Raw genomic sequence first — 22,358 nt, 5'->3', positions numbered from 1 at the left:
CTATAAGTTTTACATAAGGATTCATTTAACATATTGTTCTTAGCTTCCTGAAATTGCCACTAAGTTTTTTTTTTTTCTCTAGCTTAAGAGAAGATAGTAAAGTGGCAGAACTGAAAATAGGTACAATATTAAATTCATTAACTGTCACAGATATACTCTCCTTTCTGGTATTTCAGAAATGTATTTTATGGGGCACATTAAATGGGGAATTGAAGGGATATTTTAGGGTACTTACTGATATTAGCATAAACTTTATATTGGTAGAGAAAAAAAATAAAAATAAATTAGCTAGTACAATTATATAGTTATTACTCATAGTTGATAGAATTATTTATAGACATGGTCCATTAATCAAACAACTTGAAATATTTTGTCAAGAAGAAAAACAATGCACCAGAAGCAATGTCGTATGAATAGCTCACGCTGAGCTACAGTCGCCAAATTTTCATTCCAATGAATCACAAGTATATGATTCAGAGGCAGAAATGTGTCCACTGGTGCTGATAAATACAAATTAGAAACACAGGACAGACACTTTCTGTACCAGCAAACTAATTCTTTTCAGAAGACAGCACTTTTTCAGGCTATTACTGGTTCCTGGCACATTTAACTGCAGTTAGAAGGAAGAAGGGAGTGCTTTATGGCATTTATGCTCCAAAGGGCTCCTGGAGTCCCAGACTAGGCATGACTAATCTGCTCAAGACTCAGGATAGCCTTCAAGATAAACCCGGTTTAGTGCTGGGCCAGCAAGAGCAACCAGGTTCAGAGCAGCAGGGTCAAGGCTTAATTTAGCGCATGTATAGATGACAATACAAGCCCTTGTGTAATAAGCACCTTTTATCCCAAAATTCACAATCAACTCAACACAAGCCAGTCTGCTGATGCTGATGTTTCCTCTGCCTGACATGCTGTTTTCATACAAAAGCATGTGGCATCTGTCCAAATCCTGCTTATGTCCAAAAAGGTGTTAATAACTTGTGTCTTTTTTCTAATAATTTTGAATCACCAACCAAGATAAATCACTCATCATTTTCAAAGACAAGATGTTGGAGATGGTGCAGGATGCTAAGGATTGAAAACCTTATATTACTTATTCAGCCGTCTTGAAAATTTCTACTTTAATATTCTGAGGATCAGTAGAGAAAAAGGCACTAGTGTCTAGGGAGAACACAAGAATAGGCAAATGTGGTATTAACTTCTCTGTTCTGCCTGGACAGATGTGCTGATGGGCATGAGTGACTTTCTAGTAGTAGAGATGGTACATTTGCTTATATCTGTTGGGGATATGTGGCTACAAAATCTAATTCCATGTGAAACCTAATGGCCATTACATACAACAGTCCTAATTTGTGAAACTATATTATTTACCCCATTAAAAAATTTGAAATCATTTGCTTGCCTTGTAGAGTTCAACCAGCTTTGAGGAAAATGCATAGAAGCTAGTGGAAAAAAAAAGCCATCATACATATTGCAAATCAACTAGTTGGGGTGCCTTTTGAACAAGAATAACAACTGGACAGTTGCATTTTCCTTTATTATTATTATGAGATAATGGTGTATTCTTCTGAAACTTGCATTCTCTTTCTGTTAGAACTCTGATGAAAAAAAGCATTAGAATAAAGAGCTGCTGGTAATCAGCTTATTACAGATTTTTGCATCTCGTATTACAATTCAAATGGGATATTGTATAGAAAAAACTTTAATAAAAAAAAATCTGTTTAGAACTTAATCTTTGTAGTTGCTTAAAAAGTAATTTGAAGAGAAAAAAAAAAAAGATGCACATGTACAAGTAAGAAAAAGTGGCAGCTTGGAAATTAAGTTCATGCGTTGACAATCAATAGCCTGATCTTAAAAATTGCTTAAACCTCTTAGAAAGTATAATGCAATAACTGTATGTGAGGCACCCAAATTCATGTGGTTCTGCTGGCTCCCATCCATGTTTCTGACTTTACCCCAGGGAATATAAGGAGCAGCTGCTTGAGGAATGAAAGCTCCTCTGACAGACAAAAGCCCCCACCAGTCAGAAGCCTCCTCATCCCTGCTGGATCCTGATACAAACAGTTGCTGCCAGCTGTAGTTGTTGATGGGAGAAGACTGTCACAGAAAGACGCAGGTGCTGGTGTGACTCCTATTCAGAAGAATGTGTAGAGGAAAGGAGAACGTGTCCCTGTCCCAGGGAGACACAAGCAACATCTAGATTTGGTTTTCACTGTGTGAGATTCAATCACCGTCATCTACATGGTTACGCATGAAAGTTTAGTTTGAAAAGAACTTTGGAAGTGTCTCTCATGGCTATAATTCAGATTCCAGTATTGTGCCAGGCATCTTGCAGAAAAATGAAGAGCTCTAGTGAGGACACCAACCTTACAAAACTATTCTGTACCATTCTTTATTCCATATTTCCAGGAGTGAGACTAAACTGAATTTAATAATAGTTTATTCACGTGGCTCTCATCTGTTAGAAAATTTTATTAAAAATTTGCCATATGTTTTCTTTCTTAAGAGAAACTGTTATTGATCTTTGCTTAAGTTTGCACTGCAGGCAAAAGGGAGGCCTTTAACACCCATGAACTATAACTGTAGTAATTACAATATAATTAATTGCCTTGCACCCAAATATCAGTATACTAAAATAGTGTAACAGTATGTAAGTATGTTCCAATACTGTGATGGCATAACTGTACATAACATATAAACACTTGGTATAAATACATGAGCACTGTGACCACCAAACAGGCAAAGACAGGTGAATGTGGCTACATGCAAAAGTCAGTCGAATAACTAAAGCTGTCATACAAGATAAGCACAAGGGACTGTAAATAGCCAGGACAACCTCCTTACTACGTAAGCAGGATGACCAGCAAAGCCAAAAACAAGATAACAAGCATTGAGATACCCATCTGGGGAGGGAGGGAGCAATAGCATAAAAATACCATACATAGTTATGGAAAATCAAAGAAGAAAGAAGTCAAGCACACCTTGGTTCTGATTTCTGTCAAAGAGCTCTCAAGAATGATCACACCTTGATCTCAGAGACAGAGAACCACCAAGGATTTTACCATCAGTCCTAACTGTATGGCATCAGCTCTGTAGTATTGTATTCTTAAGGCTAATAGGTGTTATAAAGCAACAATTATGTTTGATTAAGAAGATGAATTTATCAAGTGTGTTGTTAATGACTGAATTTACTAAGGACAATCTTCCAAACACTCATGTTCACTAATCTGTAATTCCCTATACACAAACACTCACCTGCAACAGCATTATAATAGAGGTGCATTAAGTGAGACAATAGAAGACACTGGCTAGCCTTCAGTAAACCACTTAAGTGCACATCAAGCTGTAAATAGCATGACTAGTCCCACTAAATGCTTGTATTTCTTTCTCATTTGTAAGCCCTCTGTTCTATAGAGAAGTTGGACATCGGCACTCCATAAAAAAAGAGTTGGGGGATGGGTAGGCAAAGATCCAGTCCCTAACTATGGCCCGAAATATTTCTCAGTCTACAGTAGCTGCAAAATACCAAAACGACAATTGTGTGATTTTGCGAGAAAGCTGAAAGCATAGTTGTGTTCTAAGAACTTAGGGCAGAGAAAATAAAAGATGTTATTTTGATTTCTATTTTTTGCTTCTTTGCTTTTTTTGGAAATTCTCCCAGGACATTTCGGGTTGGTCTCTTTAAACTTCCTCAGTTGGTCTATGGGGATTTCTAAAATCCAAGCTACAAATGAAGATGTGTATTTTATGATCACATCTAACGCTGGGAAGCGCTAATAAAGGAAAATTTGATGTGCTTATATTAGTCAGAATCACATAATTTACAGAGGCAGGCATGGCAATTCTGGTGGGCTGAAAAACAATATATTCTCTGTAGAAAGTACATAGATTAAAACACTGAACACTTCCCACAACTTTTCATATCACTAGGCAGAGGTCTGACTTTGTGATTTGAGGACTAAGCAGCAAACCCCCCAAATCTGTTCATTCCTACTTATTTCCCAACACTGCGTTTAAACAGAGTACGCTAAACTGGTAAGAAACCACACAAAATCATTTAGTTTATTGTTGGCTGGCCATGAGAAACTGTATAAGTGACTGGATTTTAAAAGTAGTCATTAGTTTCACCAAAATGCTGCAGCTTAACATTCTGTCCCTGGGAAAATGGGAAAACAGGCACTCTAGGACTGAAAAAAAAAATAATAATAATGTTGCTTTCTATGTACTTCTAATGCATTCTTTCAACTGTCATCTTGGCCATTTAATTCTTTCCTCAACTGTTTGTGTGTCCACTGTCTTTTCTTACTTGTAGATTACAAACTTTGTAACACAGGGCTAGTCATTCTGTGGTGTGTGCTCCTGTGGCACAATGGATGCGGGGCCCGAGAACAGAGTTCCTAAACACCACAGTGCCATGAAATCCCACTGACAGTAAGTAGCTAAGCTGTGTCTCACTGATGAACACCATATAGTAACTGGGCTTTTAGTGAGCAACAGAACAGAGTTAAACTGAAGACTACAGCTCATCTTCAGTGTATTGCTTTGGGCTTTGATTTAGGTGTGTTGGGTTCCAGTGTTTTAATGAAGCAGAGCAACTGCATACAAGTTCTAGCAGCTTTGCTTTTACTGAAAATACAGACAGAGTAGCCATGTTGCATTGTGCGGTTCCCCATGAAAAAAGCACATATTTCAGCTGCTTCCTGAGACAGATTTACAGACTAGCATCAAGTATCCTACAATTGGAGCATTAGGCAGGAAGGAAAAAGCTCTTTCCGTTCTGCATGGTAATTAAAACTTAAGGTCTTCAGAGCCAGCCCAGCCTTTTCTGTGTGTTTTCTACAGTGCCAAGCACAATGAGCCCCACAGTCTTCAGTTAAAGTGCCTATGCTCCATCACAACAGGAATGAACATATATTGAATATATTCTATAGACATTCATTTATCAAGTAGCTTAGGGTAATGTTTCTGTTCCCTAAAGAAGGAGGCGGCTTGAAAGGAAGTCACAGCCTGTAAACAGGAGTTTATCATATCCCACTTCCTTCTGAATTGTGTAATGATTTTTCTTTTTATGGCTACCTGATTTATGGTGCCATACAAAGCTCAGCTGCAAACTAAAACTGAATCTCAGGAGCAGCAGAGGCTCCTCTCCTAGATTTTATCTCCATTTTCATTAATGGCCCCAAGCATCCATATAGAAAACATTTGAAAAAAAACAAAACAAAATGAAACAAGAACAAAATAACAAACAAAAAACTGTTCTATAGATTAAATAAAGATAATAACAGCACTCAAGTATGCTTTCAGGAGAAAGACATTGACTTCCCACATTCTGAGGGTGTGCCTTCGCAATGAAACAGGAACACACCACAGAAGGAGCACCTCTAATTCTTTTCTCACTCAAATTCTATGGTAGGAAGGAAGATATGGCTTATGCCAGTGTATCTAACATCTGAACTTTAAACTCACACCAACGTTAAGGCACCTCTAGCCTGATCATCTGTATTTCTGTCAGATAATAAGAACAGATGGTGATATTTGATACAAAATATTCAGCTAACTTAGCAAAGAGTTGGGTGTACATTTTCATAACAAGGCATCTGATGAGTCTGATAAATAAAATTTCCCATGGGAACAGAAGACTAAAACTAACACCATCATAACAGAAAAATTATATCCAATCCAAAAAGAGCAAGTGAAGATATGTTTAATGATTGAATCCAGAGAGCCTGCATCCTTCATGCTACTATATTTGCACAATATAATTGCAAAATGATGACTTTCTCACAGCTAGTATATCCCAGCAGACAAACTGTTCTTGACTGTCCTGTTCTTTACCCAAAGCATCATTTTGCAGTAATATAAGTATTATCAAATAGTTGGACCTAAATCTGAATTTTTTAAAAAAGTCATCTTCTTCAGAAAATATGAATTTGTATTGGTATTAATACTGAATTTTTGGCAAAAAAACACTTGATTTCCTGGAGTGCACAAATTCTAATACATTTTTCACCAAGAATATTAACCCTTTTATCACTAATTTTAAATCTAAGGTAAATAATAATATAGAAAGTTTTGTGCTAACAGTAGTGAGTTTTACTTGTTGATTTTTTTTTTTAAACATAAAGAATTATTTCTCCTAAACTAATTTTTTTAAAATCATATTATAACCATTACACTGGCATATTAACTGTGCTGAAAATTAGGAATTAAGTTTATATAACAGAACAGGATATAATAAAACTTCTTTTGTTTTGTCTGATATGGAGTTCAGCTATACATCAAGTTAGCTGTTAGCTGTGTACATCTCAGGAAAATAAGCTTTTCTCCATAGTCTTTAAATGGACTTTCTCAAATACTCTTCAGTTTTCTGGACATGTTTTTTGTTTGATTTTTGTTTTAACTTTAAGTTAAATTATTTGCAATGAAACTTATGATTTGGAATAACTATCAGCAGTGGTTATTTTTTCTAACACTGGTTTTCTTGCAAATGTCCTTTTGGAAAGGGATATCCTGTATGCACAACTGTCTATTTTTGTAAAATATTTCAGTACATAACAAAATACTATCTTAATACTTGAAGAAGGTTCAAACCAGTAGAACTTCAACTCAGACCAACCTTCAGTATGTGTTGTGAATGTGACCTGAATAAGTTCTGAATCCACCTTATTCATCTACATACAAGCTACTTATTAATGCTCAGTACAAAAGAGTTTAAAGTACTGTGCATTCACTGACATGGTAAACTGTACTTCATTAGATATTATCACTTCAAAAACCTGAACAGCACACCGGATTTGGTTAATAACACAAAATCTTTATGAAATAATTCACATTAGTGTGTATCTCTATGTCTAGGTACCTGTCATCATTTGGCAAAGTAAAGCAGGCAGAATCTTTAAATCTTTATGACATTTTTTATAATACATTTCTAAGATATTTTGGAACTAAATGTTTGCTTGAGCTGAGGGAAAATGCACAGGACAAGAATAGATGTGAAGAAATACAGAATAATTATTAGCAAGGCCAAGTTATCAAAGGATTTATGAAGGCCTAACAGGAAGAAGATTAATGGAGAGACAAGAAAGCTTTTGGAGGAAAAACAAATGAGCAGGTTTTAGTAGCAAGGAGTACTTAATCAAGAGATATTACATATAGTGCAAACCATAGTCGGGAAAGGCAAGCTAGCTTGAACAGATATGACAGTAAAGCAATTTATGTCCTTTAGCCCAAGGAATGCACTAATGTGTTGATGCAGCTGAAGAACGGTTCTGAAATGTATAACCTTAAGAGGCTAAGAGCAAAGTGAGCCTTAAGTATTATTGGGCTGAGTCCAGCAAAGGGAATGTTGAAGGTGTAGTACAAATCTGACCAGCTATTATTTGATGACAGTGACAAGCCTTCAGGATCTACCTCTTATGAGGATCCTCTTAAAAGTGTGATGGAGAGTTAGCTCTAAATTCAGAAAATGTAGCCAAAGATGGAACTGTTTGAGCTAAGAAAGTGAGACGAAACCCTCCTAAAATGTAGAAGGAAAAGCGTAACTTTAACATTGAGGAGAACATTGTTTTTTCTTCTTTTTACTGGTATGTATTTTTTTTTCATTAAAGCAATGGCAGTAGAAGCATCCTGTTTTACTTTTATGCCTTACATCTGTGTTATTCGTATTACATTCTAAACCAGCATCTTTCCACACAATAACACAGCTTTGGTGTCAGTGCAAATTCCTTCGGTATTGGTATTCCAAACCTACAATTTCATTGTGCCACTTTGAATCTATTTGGTTCATTTCTCAGACTATAACGCAAACAAATTTCACCTGAGAATAACAAGACTCCATGTTGCAAGAGGTGCTCAGTTTGTACAGAGACCACCAAATGGCAACCTGAAAACAGTAACTATATAAGAGCAACAGTTGATGCCCCCATCTAGTCTCTTATCGGCCTTACCTGTCTAGGATAAATGGACAACTCATATCATAAAATAACTGCCTCCAACATAGAACAATCAAGTCACTCAGGCTGCAAGGGACTTGCAGATGTCATGTGGACCAACCTCCTGCTCAAAGAAGGGTCATCAGAGAAATGATTATATAGGTCAAACATACATTTGCCTTAAAAGATGTACTTAGTTCCCTGTTAACTTGCATGTTTGTTAGTATTTTAAAAATTGATATCTTGAAAGACAATAAGTAAAACTAACTGCTACAGTAGAAAGGTTTTCCAAACAAAAGTCTATTCTGCTCAGGCTTGGTAGTGTAGTATGACACCTGTTTCTTTAGGCTTATGATCTAATTTCTCAGCAAGAAGACAAGAAGCAGAGGTATGTTATTTGAACAGCTGAAGAACAGTGCAAAGAGTTTACGATGGGAAGACCATGACCTACAAGAACTTTCTGTATTACCAGCTGTTTTTAAGACCTGTTAACTCTGAACAGCAACTTCAAACTCTCCCACACATATAACAAAGAACTAGGGATTTCCTATATAGTAAAGCAAAAGATACAAAATCTCTACCTGATGTTCCAAACTGAAGTTTAAAATCAGAGTTATATCTTTTTGTCTCTCCGTGTCCTGTTCGTAGAGATAGTAACCCCTGTCGAGATAACAGGGTTCTGTTTTTGTTCTTCACATCTTTTGGACTGGGACCAAAATCAGAGAAAATAAGTAAGCTAAGAGGCAGTAAATGGGATTGCAGCATACAGTTCTTGGGGAAAAGGCTCTGCGAGTACCCTCACATTTCGAACTGCTAGTCACAAAAAAAGTAGTGTTGAAGAAAATGTGCATGTTCAGGCTGCATTCCTAAGCAAAACTATTGTTGAGAAAAAAAAAAAAAAAAAACAGTGGGTAAATTAAATGTAAAGAAAAATTGTAAATAAATGTACTTCTGACTTGAACAAGAGGAGAAAAGAGAATTTCCTCAGTTTACTGACAAACAGAATTAATGACTATCTTATACAACACCAGTTACAAGTCTACATCATATTCAAGTTCAAAAATACATGCCATTTTAAATATGAAACACCATGATGGTCATAAGCAACTACTATATTGATTCATTCAAGTGTTGGAAAAAGAAAAGTGTGGGAAAATGCAAATGGGAAGTGTAATGCAACTTGTGTTGACCTTTGTTCAAAGTTCCCAAGAGTAAATACAAAGTGAATTGTAGCTCACACTGTGACAAGTTTTTATGATGCTCTACATTTGATTTGTGCACTCTGCTATACTCAATAACAACAGTAGAAAAGAGTGAGGATACAATCTCTCTTTAATTCTTCAGTAATTGTAAGACAAAATCCACTTATGTGTAAGCTATTTTTTCAGCAGTGCAAAGCCCATGAGATTTTTTCTTTTATTGATCTTTTCTTTTCTTTTCTTTTCTTTTCTTTTCTTTTCTTTTCTTTTCTTTTCTTTTCTTTTCTTTTCTTTTCTTTTCTTTTCTTTTCTTTTCTTTTCTTTTCTTTTCTTTTCTTTTCTTTTTTCCCTTTTTTTGGTTGGGATTTTCAACAGAATATTGAAGTAAACTAAAGAAAACTAAGAAGAAAAAGCTGGGTCCTTTCCAGGGAAAGGGAAAAACTGGGCCTCCATAATGCTATTCTTCACAAAGAACGCATATAGTCTTCTGGTGTTTTTATACATGTTAGCAACATCTTAAAATTGTTTTTTCACTGAGTTTACATTTATTAAAGTAGTATTCCTGAAAGCATATGTGCTGTTGGCTTGAAAACCACTTTTTCCTAAAAATATAGCATTTTTATGTATTCTATTATTTTAATTCTAAGAAAAATCATGTAATCAATTTTCTTAGGGACTGAAAACACCGAAGGCATGAAATGAAAAAGCCATTGCCACCGCTCTGCAAAGCCATCAGTTGTGTGCTGAAGTTTTAAAAATCTTCAGTTGCTGCCAGACTTACAAGACTTGAAATCAGTTTATTGCTGCAAGGTGAGATTTTCTAGGGAAAGGTCCAACCCTCACGGATGCCTACAGGTAGATAATATAGACTATACAACACAATAGAAACACAAAAAGTGGTTAATGTACAAACGAGTGAAAGAGTGTTTCTAAGAATTACGGGTTTACAAACAAAATTTCAAAGAGAAATGACTAAGTTCTTCCCAGAATATGAAAGAACAAGGAGGTTTAGAGTTCCCCACAAGACAGAAAGAGGCTTTCTCTATTATTTCTTGCACAATAACAATTCACCAGTAATTGAAACAAAGTCTTTGCAGTCATTTAACATTTGAAAAATCTCTTTTCTTCTACAAACCTGAAGAAGCTTTTCCAAACCTCTTCTTCACCAGACATGAAAGACATCATCTGCCCAGTTACATCACCCTATTCCAATATGAAAAGTGGAGGCTTAGCCATTTCAAGGCGTGTTAACCTCCTATGCTTTTTCTCAAGCCTTTCCAAGAATGAAAAACTAATCTTGGATCTGCATGCTCAGAAGTTAATAAATGAGACAGGGATGTACAGAATCCCTTAACCTGTAACGTTAAATGTTACAGATACTTAAAGATACTTAAAATGTATCTTTAAAGATAATATAGAAAAAAGAAATGGACAAACAATGGAGTTGTTTGATCACTTTTTCCAAAACTTGTTTCCAGTGAGGATTCTGAAACAGGGTAATGATATTTGTCACTCTTTCACAAAATAAGAGAACAGCATGTACAGAGCATGCTGACATCCTACAAATACCAGCATAAATAGGGATAACGTCTCAGTTGTACAAAGCATCATTTCATTTTCTTTAACCTAGTTAGCTGATGACTTAGATTCACCTTGTGATGATGGTTCTCTAAAGGTATGAAATTTCTCATAGAGATTTCCACCTGACTCACATTCTACAAATTTCACTGCTTAACAGCATGACCATGCTCAAAAACCAATCTACCAATAAACATTTTACATCATGAGTTTTCCAATTACATATTTGCCGTCGAAGTACAAAATAAAAAAAACACTATGAAAATTGTTTTCATACTCACTGTTTTGACCTAAGCACTTCAACAATTTTACAAACTATTAATTAAAAACAGTAGAATAAGCCTATAACGAGAAAGACTTCTTTTACCCTCACACAGACACACAACCCCTTTCCTTCTTAAAGTGGAACATCAGCTTTTAAAAATTGCAAAGAACTGCAGCCCCCTCTTGTGACAAATGGTCAGAAACACACCCAGTTTCACAATGGAAGCTGCTTCCAACCGTGCAGTATCACATTCAAACAAAATTCCTTTAGAAAGATAATGGGTTTGGAATGAAATAACTTCGATTGAATTATTTATTGCTGATTTCTCCCCAACATTACAGTAGGTGCCACATAACGAGAAGCCTCATAGTACAGTGACACATTCTGTTCCTCCTTGCTCTCTGGGTAATAGTTATTCAAATTCCCTTAGTCATGATTCTCTGACTTACACAGGAAAGTAGCCAACAGATAAAAGTATACAAGATAACAAGTCTCAATTCATCCCACCCCTGTCACTGAAGGTGACAGGTGATTAGCAGGCATACAAACACAAGGAGAGGATGGCTTTATGCCATCTAGAAATTTTTCCATGCCATGGAAATCCTCAAATATAATGCTAATGACTTGTGACAAATTTATGATGTTCAACACTATCATTTTTTGACCAAAATATGAAATATTCATTTACTTTTATGGGAGTACTTGATGACATACTACATTAAACATGTTGATAAATTTAAAATGAAAATAGATAAATTTAATATTCAGTTCTGTAGAAGATTAAAAGGCATCTGATGGGAATTTTAAATTATTTTTGATCTTTTAAATAGGGTTCAATTTTTTTTTGCATTGGGTATTATCATCCAGAAAATCTAATCCTGCATTTTTCTGGAAAATGCTCTGATAAATACATAGCCTGTCACACAATATAAGCAGTCAATCCACCTGAAAAAAATCATCTCAGAGATCAGAGGTCCTCATCCCTGCCACAATATCCTTCGATATGTGCTGGAGCTGACAACATCTGACCAGAGAAGTAACTTCATGGGATTTCTGATATTAAAAGTCCTAAGTTATCCCTGTATCAATATTATTTACGTCAAGACAAGGTGGACTTAATGGCACTGTGGCCTCACAGTGTAGGCTTTAGCAAAGGAATCGTATTTGATGAAAGACTGTGTGTGTTTTTTTAAATATGCTAGTACCAGTAATGCAAAAAGAGGCACAGCACCCTGTGATGAGTATGCTCTTAGGGTATAATAAATACATATACAATTATGAGTCAGGGAAGAATCTCTTCAAATCACTGTCTCCTTGTGAAATATACCATCTTCTGAAACAGAGTAGAACATCCTGTTTCTGTAATTATCGATAAAGTATATTTAACCACCTGAATTTCCAGACATGTTACCAACATGCTGGTAGTCTCAGAACTGACAGAAAATAGTCCTACCCCAGATGTGTGAATTACTGCACTGGTTCTTCTCAATACCCACCTGCCTGTATAATACAAAGAATTAATTTAATCATGGTAACAAATGCATAGAGAGTAAACAGAACAAAAATAAAAGATGTGCTATTTCGTGGCTTTGGCATAGTTATCAAAGGAACAAAATGAGACTTCTGGGAGCTGTTGATAAGTAGACTGTGATAATCCTTACACTGACTATCAGGATGAAATGTGCCCTTTGGAACTAATCTACCTTGAAGCTTACTGAAACACCTGCTGTATAATACCAAAGAAACCTAGCATAAGTAAATGGTTTTCATTAAATGTTACTTCAATATAAAGATTTCAATCACTTCGCTCTAATCATAATTTCGACTTTGATTCCCTTCAAGATATATTAAAAAAAGCTTGCATACAACAACAGATCATCAAGCTGTTTCTAACTAAAGTCATAAATAATCAAAAAGATGCAATCTAAGGATGCCAACAGTGTGTTCAAGAGAAAAAAAAAAAACACCACTGCTAGAACAGAAATAATGATCTCAGATTTGAAAACATTACAGTTCACATCGTAATACTGTCCATAAATTAAACAACAGAAAAATAATAGTAAAAAACAAGCCTGGAAAGAAATATCCTAAATACTACACAGCATTTATCAAACTCCTACATAAAATCCCAAGGACTGACACAGGGGCCAAGACTGATTAAGGTCATCAGTGATAACCCAAAGGGCAGAACAAAGCACATCCTCAATTAAGATTAAGGGATTAAAGCACCTGTCATATGAATAGAGGCTGAGAAAGCTGGGACTGTTTAGCTTCAAATCCATTTGTACAAATACCTGAGTGGGGACAGGAGGGAGACCTTGTCAGACTTTCCTTGGTGGTGCACACAAAAGGCAATAAGCACAGACTGAAATACAGGAAATCCCATTTAACCATAAGATTATTTTTTTCTTTGAGAGTAGTCGAAAAGGTTTCCCAGAGAGATTGTGGACACTCCATCCTGAAAGATACTCAAAACCCAACTGGACAACCTCCTGGAGTCCACACTGCTTTGAGCAAGGGAGTTGCCATAGATGATCTTCAATGTTCCTTCCAACCTCAGCCACTCTCTGGTTCTGTGACTCACAAATACTCTGCCTTATGCACTGTATACTTACAAATATTTTGATGATATTTATGCCATAGTGGTTGAGTATACCTATTTTAATGACAGCTTTATCACTTTCACACTATTAAGAGAAAAAACAAACGAAACAAAAACCACACTTGAAATCCTTAAAGCTCTACTGGAAATTGGCAGACAGCAACATTTATATTGCTCTCTTTTGCCCTTCCCAAAATGGATAGTTAGGAAAATTCAGAGACATCAGATGTGTTTGGAAATCTTTTTTCTTCAGAGCATCTCCAGTGCCTCTAATTTGCAGGTATATATAGTTAGGAGCTTCACTGTAGGTTACAGAGATATGCATTAAGCAATTCAAACTTTTGAGGAGTACTGTATGACTGAAGTCTGCAGTAACGTTACAGACCATTATATCAATTCATGTGAAATTGTTCAAGCACTGTCACTCATTTCTGGAGTAAAACAGTAGAGACTGACATGATCTTAGCAGGATGGTGAGTAGAGGGTGACTATGTAGATATGTACGGAAGTGACTCTGAAGTGGAACAGCAATAGTTACTTGCCACTATGGACCATTTCTCATAGATGATGAATGCAAAATCAAGCAACTACTGCTTATTACCATTATTCTCCAGCCAAGGGCAGTGACCTAAGGGAATGTTTAAACCCAGTAGGCTTTAGGGACAGCCCCTGACCCCAACTGGTGCTTTCCCTCGGGTTAAATGAAAAGTTTTACCACGGCCTCTAAGCTTCAGTTGCTGCAAAACTAGTTTCCTGTTCTTGGTATCCTCTGCTTGACAGATTGGCAGACTAGGAATTCAGAAGTTCAGTTTTGAAGTCCTGACATAGTCTTATCTACTAATCCATCATGTGTTCACTAGACTTTGATATCTGCTTACTTTGCAGATAGGATTCCAAAGTGCCTGGAATCTGTATTTCTGGATGGTTAGAAAAGAATTAGAAAAAGGTTAGAATCTGTATTTCTGGATGGTTAGATGAAAGGTGCTGGATCTGTATTTCTGGATGGTTAGAGCTGAAGTGCTGGTTTCACATTTAAATTAATCTAGAGATCTCAGTAGATAACGTGGCCCTTTTAAGGCCCTTCTGAAAGTACAGTAAGCTCTAAGCATCGCTACTGAAAGTGTGAAAACAAAGATATAACAAGCAGAGAGAGTGATGGGACATATTGCAGTAGGACAGTTCACTGAGGAAGTACTGCACTCACTTTATTTCCCGTTCGTCACTTTTTTCATGAAGGTGTGAGCAGTAGGCCTAGCTCTACTTCTGTAGCCCTCTCTTCCCACAGATATCCTTTGTAGTGTGTTATTTGTGGTGCGGCCTACAACTTCCAGGTAGCAGCTCTCCATTGCAGCAGAGCCTCAGCTAACTGGTCCTTAGAGACGGGAGTTGGAACTCAGTGTGCCTGCCCTGATTTGTTCTGTGCTGAGCAAAGGCCAGGGGATGGGAACTCACATAATGTGTTGGGAAGACTTTCCTGAAGCAGTAAACAATGTACCGGAAGCAGAAGACAAGCTGCGAATGGATCCAAATTTAGCACTAACAAACAGTTCCAAAATACTCCTTATCAGTGATAAAAATATAAAGCTCCTATTAAGCTGATTTCATATTCCAAAGTTACAGAGGAATGGAAAACTCACTTTTACAAATTCTAAGATGATACCAACACTGAGAGCATTTCATGATATGAGCTTGCTGACATATTGTGTACCACTTTCATCTGGATATGCAGCACACTGTATGTTAAAAGAGAAATCTAGAACAATTTTTCAGGCAAACAGCATCCTCTTTGTTAAGTGGCAACATCAAATTTTACCTATTAAAATGAATTTTATATTCAATTCATTATCAATTAATCCCATTGCAGCTTTGCTCTTTACTGAATAACTAATTATTCTTTTAACATTATGCCCCAACTCAGGATATGCCTCCTGTAAAAGGGTATAGATGGATACCTACACTTTGGCAATAGTATTATTAAACTAATCAACAATAAGTAACCACCTTACCCTGATACCGAACCATACAGTATTGTTGGATTATAATATTATTAGCCAGATTCTACCTTAGCAGAGCTCCATCAGCTTTTAACTAACCTTATGTTCTTCCTGTATTTGTACTTTGTTGAACACAAGCAGCCTCACAGCTTCCTGTGTGATGGTGATAACATATGTCTGACTTTGTTGTTGGCAGCTGGACTGAAGAGGAAGACAATGCCCTTTGACCTGTGAAAAGTGGTATAAAGCTTATCAGATCCTCTCCAGATATCACTGAAGGAAATGGGCTGGAAGAGCTGTCCCCACATAGGAAATATATATAAAAACCTGTCAGTGCTAATCTTTTTGTAATGCCGTTAAAAATGTGCTTTTGCAAAAAAAGCTGCTGGACAATGTCATTTGTTCAAACTGATCTGAAGTAAAAGTGGAGAGGAAGCACTATATCCCACACATTAAAATTAGGTTCACATCACTTGAAATGACTCAGTAGTTAGCAGTATCAAGACTACTTCACTTTACAGTGCCAAAATAAATTTTTCATAGCCATTATTTCTCTGCTCCAATTCTGAAATAGACCTTTAAAGGTCACATATTGTATCAAATATTATACACAACTTTTCCCACTAACCAGTTCATTTAGGGGTTTTGTTTATCTTCAAGGCCTTCTAAATGAACTGTAGTGAAGTAAAATTATAACCAAATTCTTCTTTCTGAGGTACTCAGTATACAGATCTGACAGCACCAGTTAAACAGTCATTTTTCAATATTTCCACTGACATAACAAGGAACATTTCTAGTCATTTCAACAGGAGTTGGATGCAAGAAGAAAATAAATAAATTAATAGATCTCATCCTTCATCCTCATGTTAGGTAACCACAAGAAAAACAAAACAAAACAAAAATAAAACCAACAAACTAAAAACCAACTCTGCAGTTGTCAGATGAGGTCTCAGCAACTTTAGCACAAAATCTTTCATGGATAAAATTTCAGTTTGTATTGGCTTTGTTACATTTACACCACCAGCATATACCACCACCAGCATACCCAGCAGCATATAGTAAAGTTCTGTGTTCCACACTCAGCACCCTAATCCTATTAAACAATGGTACATTAAGAATGGTTAAATCATTTAGTAGTCAGGAAATCACACTGGGTATCATACCAATGGTGTCAATATTTAAGAATGTAAATAAGAGTAAATATTATTCCCGTATTATTTAAAAATAAATTAAAAAAAAAAAAAAAGAGATTGTTGGCAAGCTGAACATGCAATGTTCCACTGCTGATCTGTCTCAGTTTATCAAGGCTATGCTCCATTCCAGTATCTGTCAGAAACAAGCTTCATATTTCTGGTGGACAGGAAGAGGGGAAGTAGGTTTTTCTGATTTGTGTCCTCCTCCCCTTCCCCTTATATTCATAGTTTCTGATATTTCTACTATTATGTGGAAAGAATGCAGCTAGCTGATCTGCCAGAGATTGGTGCCTATGTGGCTTTACTCAGAATCTACTCTTTGGTGCCAGGAGATCACAGAAATCAGTGTTCTATTGAAAAAATTTAATCCCAAAACCTACAATCATTGCCTATGGTAATTAGTAAAGTAGAAACTAGCTGATCAGTACTCCACCGTGTCATTACCAGTATATACTGAGAGAACTGAATAAACCCATCACTGTCAATATTTAGTGAGATAACTTAATATAGAATGAGGTAACTGAACTCACCCTCCCTATGAGGGAGAGTCATTCTAAATAGACAAGGGATGGAGGAGAAGAAAGGAAATGTTAATGGAGAACTGAGGCACAAGGAGATTTTGCTCAATGTCACGTAGGAAATCGTAGGAAATCTTCAAAGGAGCCAGGATTGTTAGATTCTCTTCAGTCGTGGTCTACCATTAAGCCACAAGGTCACCCTACTTTTTGAGTCCTAAAATAGTTAGTTTTTTTTTTTTTTTTTTTTTTTTTTTTACCACTAATTTAATAACTCTGACAGGAAATATCTTCTGGTTTCAGGATTTGCAGGACAGTTCACAGATCTAATAACTCTCTTTGATTCTTTGATTCCCAGAATCTTTGATCCCTTTTTTCCATCAAGTTGTCTTTTTTTTTTTTTCTGTTGTTGTTTTGTTTTGGTTTTGGTGTTGTTTTTAAGCAAAGAGCTTTTTTTGAATAAAATTTCTTTCTGTCTTGCTTCACCATATTTAGAGGTTCCTGGGATAAAGCGATTGTAAAACATGCTTTGGAAATAGATACGATTCATTCTTAGCCAAGGCAGGGAGTGGGATCATCTGTCACGCAGGAAAAGAAATATCTATCTTGTGAATTTTATGGGTCTAAGCACAACGTAGGCATGTATTTATTGAACAGAACCAAGGCATATAAAAATGAATACCTAACCCCAAGGCAGGCACAAAAACATTGTTCTCTTCAGAAATAAGGTCAGTACTTCACAGGGTGTTTCAGTGGAATGGAAGGGGAGTGGTGGAGGCATTCTCCATTCTTTGTGTCCAAGTGCTGCAAGTACACAGAAAAGATGACAAAAATCTCCTTGGAGAAGAAAAAGAATAAACCATTTAATTTGCAGTTAGGATGCTTACCTTAAATAAGAAATGCGTAAGATCACATATCTGTCTTCCACTTATTTGTTGTTTGGTTAATGAGTATTTAATAAAAAGATTATCTAAAAAATCATGAACTGTAAGTTGCATGGATCAGTATGCCAACAAGCAAGATAAAAAGATACTCTCTTGCTCTCTGGCCCACTAAAATCTTGACTTAAAACATCATAATTTCAACAACAGAGAACATAGTACCCTTTCCTTTTTGATTTCATGTAGCTTCAGTTCTGGATATCAGACACTTGCTATGTGTGTAGGAAAACACAGATTTGACCTTCTAAAGAGGTGAGAATTGAAATTGTCTTTAACTTTTCCTCAACTTGGAGTTCAATTCAGAACTGGCCTCTAGCAGTATTCAAAACTGCATCACATTAAGGGGGAAATAATTCTCTATTGTTTGGACATACCTTGGTAACAGTTCAGAGAGATGAAGATGGATGATGCCATGCATCTGTACCTCTTATAAAGTCAACAAAACTCTCAAGAAACCTTTATGTAATGATGTGGGAGATGAAGCTCTCGTTGCCTTAAAATACAATAAAACAAAATGAGAGTCACCCACTGTCTCTAAGAACATTAGAAAAAAATCCCTATTACACAACAGTTATTTCTAAAGACTATTCATACAGTTGGATCCTGCCACATAGCGTGAAGACTGTCACACTATGAATATGCTATTCAAGATGCCAGGCATGCTGGCCAAGATCTGTACAAGCTGATCTGCTTTGAAGATGAAGAAAATGGTGTCATTTTGCCTTTTGTAACACTTCAAGAGGAGAAGGATTGAGAACACTTCCACAGAACAAAATGTGAATCAGTATCAGATGGGCTCTAGAACAGGAATAGTTCCGAAGACAATCACACCTTGTAAAATCAGAATGTCACATGTGGTGTGGTGACATAGGTTAGTTTGTATCTGCAGATAGAAAGGGTCTGTCACATTGTATATGTAATAACCAATTTTAACAATATTCCTCATGTGCTAGAACTCCCTATACCATGACTTGTGAAACCTGTGTCCAAAATATGTATATTGTGTCTACTGATCTGTAATATTTACTATAACAGTTTCTTTTCTAAAGTTTGCTGTTTAAACAAGTTCAACCCCCCCCCAAAAAAAAATTAGTCACATTTAGTCACACAAAATATTTAGTCACACGTATTTATATATATATAATATTTAGTCACACAAAAATATGTGCATACATTATCATGTGAGTTAGGTATAGGGGTAAAGTTACTGAGAACACCAGTAGATCACTTACAGGCAAAGGGCGTAGCAGGATCTTTAACTGCAACAACAATTTAAGATTGTATAAACCACAAGACAATGCACTGGGCTTTGCCATTCTTAAAATTCCTCTTTCCACAGGTAAGGTATTAAAGATTTCTGTATAGCTGTTAATGGTATGACATCTTAAGTTTACTGAAAAGAAAAAAAAAAAAAGGTTGGTTGGTTGGTTGGTTGTTAATCTCCTACAATGTCATTCACGAGAGATGATGCAGTGGGAAGGATAAAGAAAAGATGTGAACAAGCTGATCCAGAAGATTTCACAAAAAGTCTGTGACATCTGACCAAAAACTGCACTCAGGATTTACTAAGAAACACTACACCATCTTTGTCACTTGGTCTTCTTCCAGCTCCCTACCCTTGAGCCTTGACATGCTGGCATAGGGGCTTGTGAATTGGTTAAAAGAATAAGGTCTGATGATTATTTTACACGTCACTTAGTTCAATTGTGTGGTTTTGTGTTTGTGTTTGTTGTTTATTTTTTAAAAGCAAGGCCTCAGCCTTTGATTCTGAGTTCTGACCACATGCACTTCCAGACCCCATTTCCTACTTACCCCTTCAGCCCTTCTGGTTTGACTTGTCCACTTGAGCTCACTCATCACTCTTTTGACCAAGCCACCTGAGTGGCTGCATCATGTCAGTACCCCAAGTCACCCTGTAGTCTTCCCTGTACCCTTTACACCACTCACCACAGTTCTTTCTGTACCAGGTTCCCTAGATGTTTCCTTCTCCAAGCTAGCATTCAAGAAATAAATAAATAATAAAAAAAATTCCTAAGCTTCTCACGTCTGCACTGATCTGGATCAGGGTCCTGCAGCTAGATGAGCTTTCCTTCATAGACACTTTCCTCCACTGCCTGGCGTGAGGGAAGGCTTCGTTCTGAGGTGGCGCAGCCTTCCCCTAACATCATATCGCCTCCATGGCCCCCCGCTGCCTCTGCCTGCCCTCCTGGGATCTCTGCAGGCCCTGCTGCTTCCCAGCGGGGCTTAGTCACTTCTGAAATAAAAAAGGCACTTCAGCAAAGCCTCCCACATGATAAAAGGACCCTCTGATGCCTTTAACAAACATCGAGAGGGAGTTGGACCCCTATTACTCTGTGTGTTTTACTTTCTGGGGAAAACTATGCAATCTACTTCATTATCAAAAGAATTGTAACTATCAGCTGTTTGAAGAATTGATACAAATATTTAAAGTAAAGTGAAAAAACATGAGTGAAAAAAAATTTTTTTTGGAAAGCCTATAGGGACAGTGACATCTCTTGCTAGTGACCGTGACACAACCCAAAAACCCGCCCCTTTCGGTGGTAAATGTTTTCAGAGCCGTTCTCCTCACAGAAAGCACGTGATAAACCAGGTGGATTTCAAGCGCGTCGAAAAAGAATCAGCGAGTACCAAGGACGAGGCGGCAACCCCCCTTTTTCTGAGAGGATGCTACTACCATTGACGAAAAGCACAAATAGCAGCCGATACTACAAGAAAGGCTGAGGGTTTACAGCTCCAGCCCCGCGACACCGGCGGGCAGAAGGCGGCAGCCACCACTCCGCCCGCCGGCTCCGGGGTCGCCTCACGAAATGGCGGCTGAGCCGCCGCCTGAGGCCGCGCGGCCACGGCGGGGCAGCGGCAAGAGGCGGGCGCTGCGCGGCACCGTGCGCATGGTGCGGGAGCTGGGGCCCGCCGCCTTCCTGCTGCGGGAGGACGGCCGCCGCGGGCCGCCGCTGAGGGGGGGTGGGTGTGTGGGGGGACACACCGCGTGGTCCGGCTGCGAGATGAGGCCGCCATGGTGGCTGCTCGGTGATGTCCTTGCAGGTGCTGCTCGGAGCGCCGCACTCGTGCACCTGCGGCACCGCTCGAGCGGGAGCGGGGCTCTGCGAGCACCTCTGCTGGTGAGGGGGCGCGGCGTGAGGGAACTCAAAACGCGGCTGGAGGGGACGGGGGGGACGGGAGGACAAAGATAAAGCTGGTAGCTGGAGTAGTCGAATGACAGCCACGGTCACATCTGATAGATACCAGGCTGGATGACAGATATCAGGAAAGGAGAGATGGGTCCCAAGCACCTTACAGCCCCCAGAAAGGAATTGCAAAGCAGTGCTCAGCCCCATCACTGCAGCAAGCCAGGGAAGGGATAGGAATATATACGCAGAATGGGACTAACCTTTGTATTTTAAATATGATTTTACACCAATTGATATGTATTTAGCTGAATTTACTACAGCGAGATGACTCAGTGTCTCACATCACACACACTACTTGCTCCGTGAAGCTCTGAGGTTCTTACAAGGCTGCTCCAATTATATTCTAAAGTTGAACTAACAACTAACTTGATATCAATGTTCTTACGTACCAGATACTTTGGTTATAAATTGTAGGATTCTGCTGAAAAAATACCGATTACCAAGAGATCATGAATGTAAGTATTTGCATCACTTTTATGGCTTGCAGGTAGTTTACTAATTTTAAATGGATGAAGCATTGTCCTCAAGAGTTTCAGTCTTGTTCTTCCTCCTTTCCCACCTCCACTTAAAAAAAAATAAAAAATTAGTGCTCTTGGACATTTTCCCATTAGTTTCCATTTTCCCCTGATACAGAAAACTTTGCATTACTTCTTTGATTACAGCTGCAATCTTGGGAAAAATGAAAACGCAGAATAGCTAATCAGTTGCAACAATTTCAGAGACAGGAAAGAAGGAATTAATTTAGAAAAACACCTTGTACCGAAGTTCATCCGAGTTAAACCGAGTGTTCTCAAGACACTCTTAGAGAGCAGCCACTGACATACTTGGTGCTTCCCCTAGTCTGAAATTAGCTACAGAAGTACAGCTCATCTTTTATACCAAAATAGCTGTAATAACTTCTCTAGGTTACTACACCATTTCTACTTTTGCAGCA

General features: G+C 37.6%; 1 protein-coding gene and 1 long non-coding RNA gene across 2 annotated transcripts in view; one reads left to right on the top strand and one right to left on the bottom strand.

Moving 5' to 3' along the window:
* Positions 1-9,333: 9,333 nt before the first annotated feature.
* Positions 9,334-21,265, bottom strand: LOC310902067. The gene is made up of 2 exons (XR_014586459.1): positions 21,220-21,265; positions 9,334-20,469 (listed from the first exon to the last, which is right to left on the bottom strand). It is a non-coding gene; the product is annotated as an uncharacterized lncRNA (long non-coding RNA).
* The window catches only part of ZSWIM2 (zinc finger SWIM-type containing 2), a 14,976-nt gene continuing 13,081 nt past the window's right edge, over positions 20,464-22,358 (top strand). Inside the window, 1 exon segment of the mRNA XM_083842919.1 lies at positions 20,464-21,355. Coding sequence (XP_083699045.1) covers positions 21,044-21,355 — 312 coding nt within the window. The 5' untranslated portion in view covers positions 20,464-21,043.

The sequence above is a fragment of the Anser anser genome (genome assembly GCF_964211835.1).
Source record: "Anser anser genome assembly, chromosome: 6".
Lineage (NCBI taxonomy): Eukaryota > Metazoa > Chordata > Aves > Anseriformes > Anatidae > Anser > Anser anser.
Note: the sequence above shows the minus strand (reverse complement) of the source record. Positions and strands in the feature narration are given on the sequence as shown.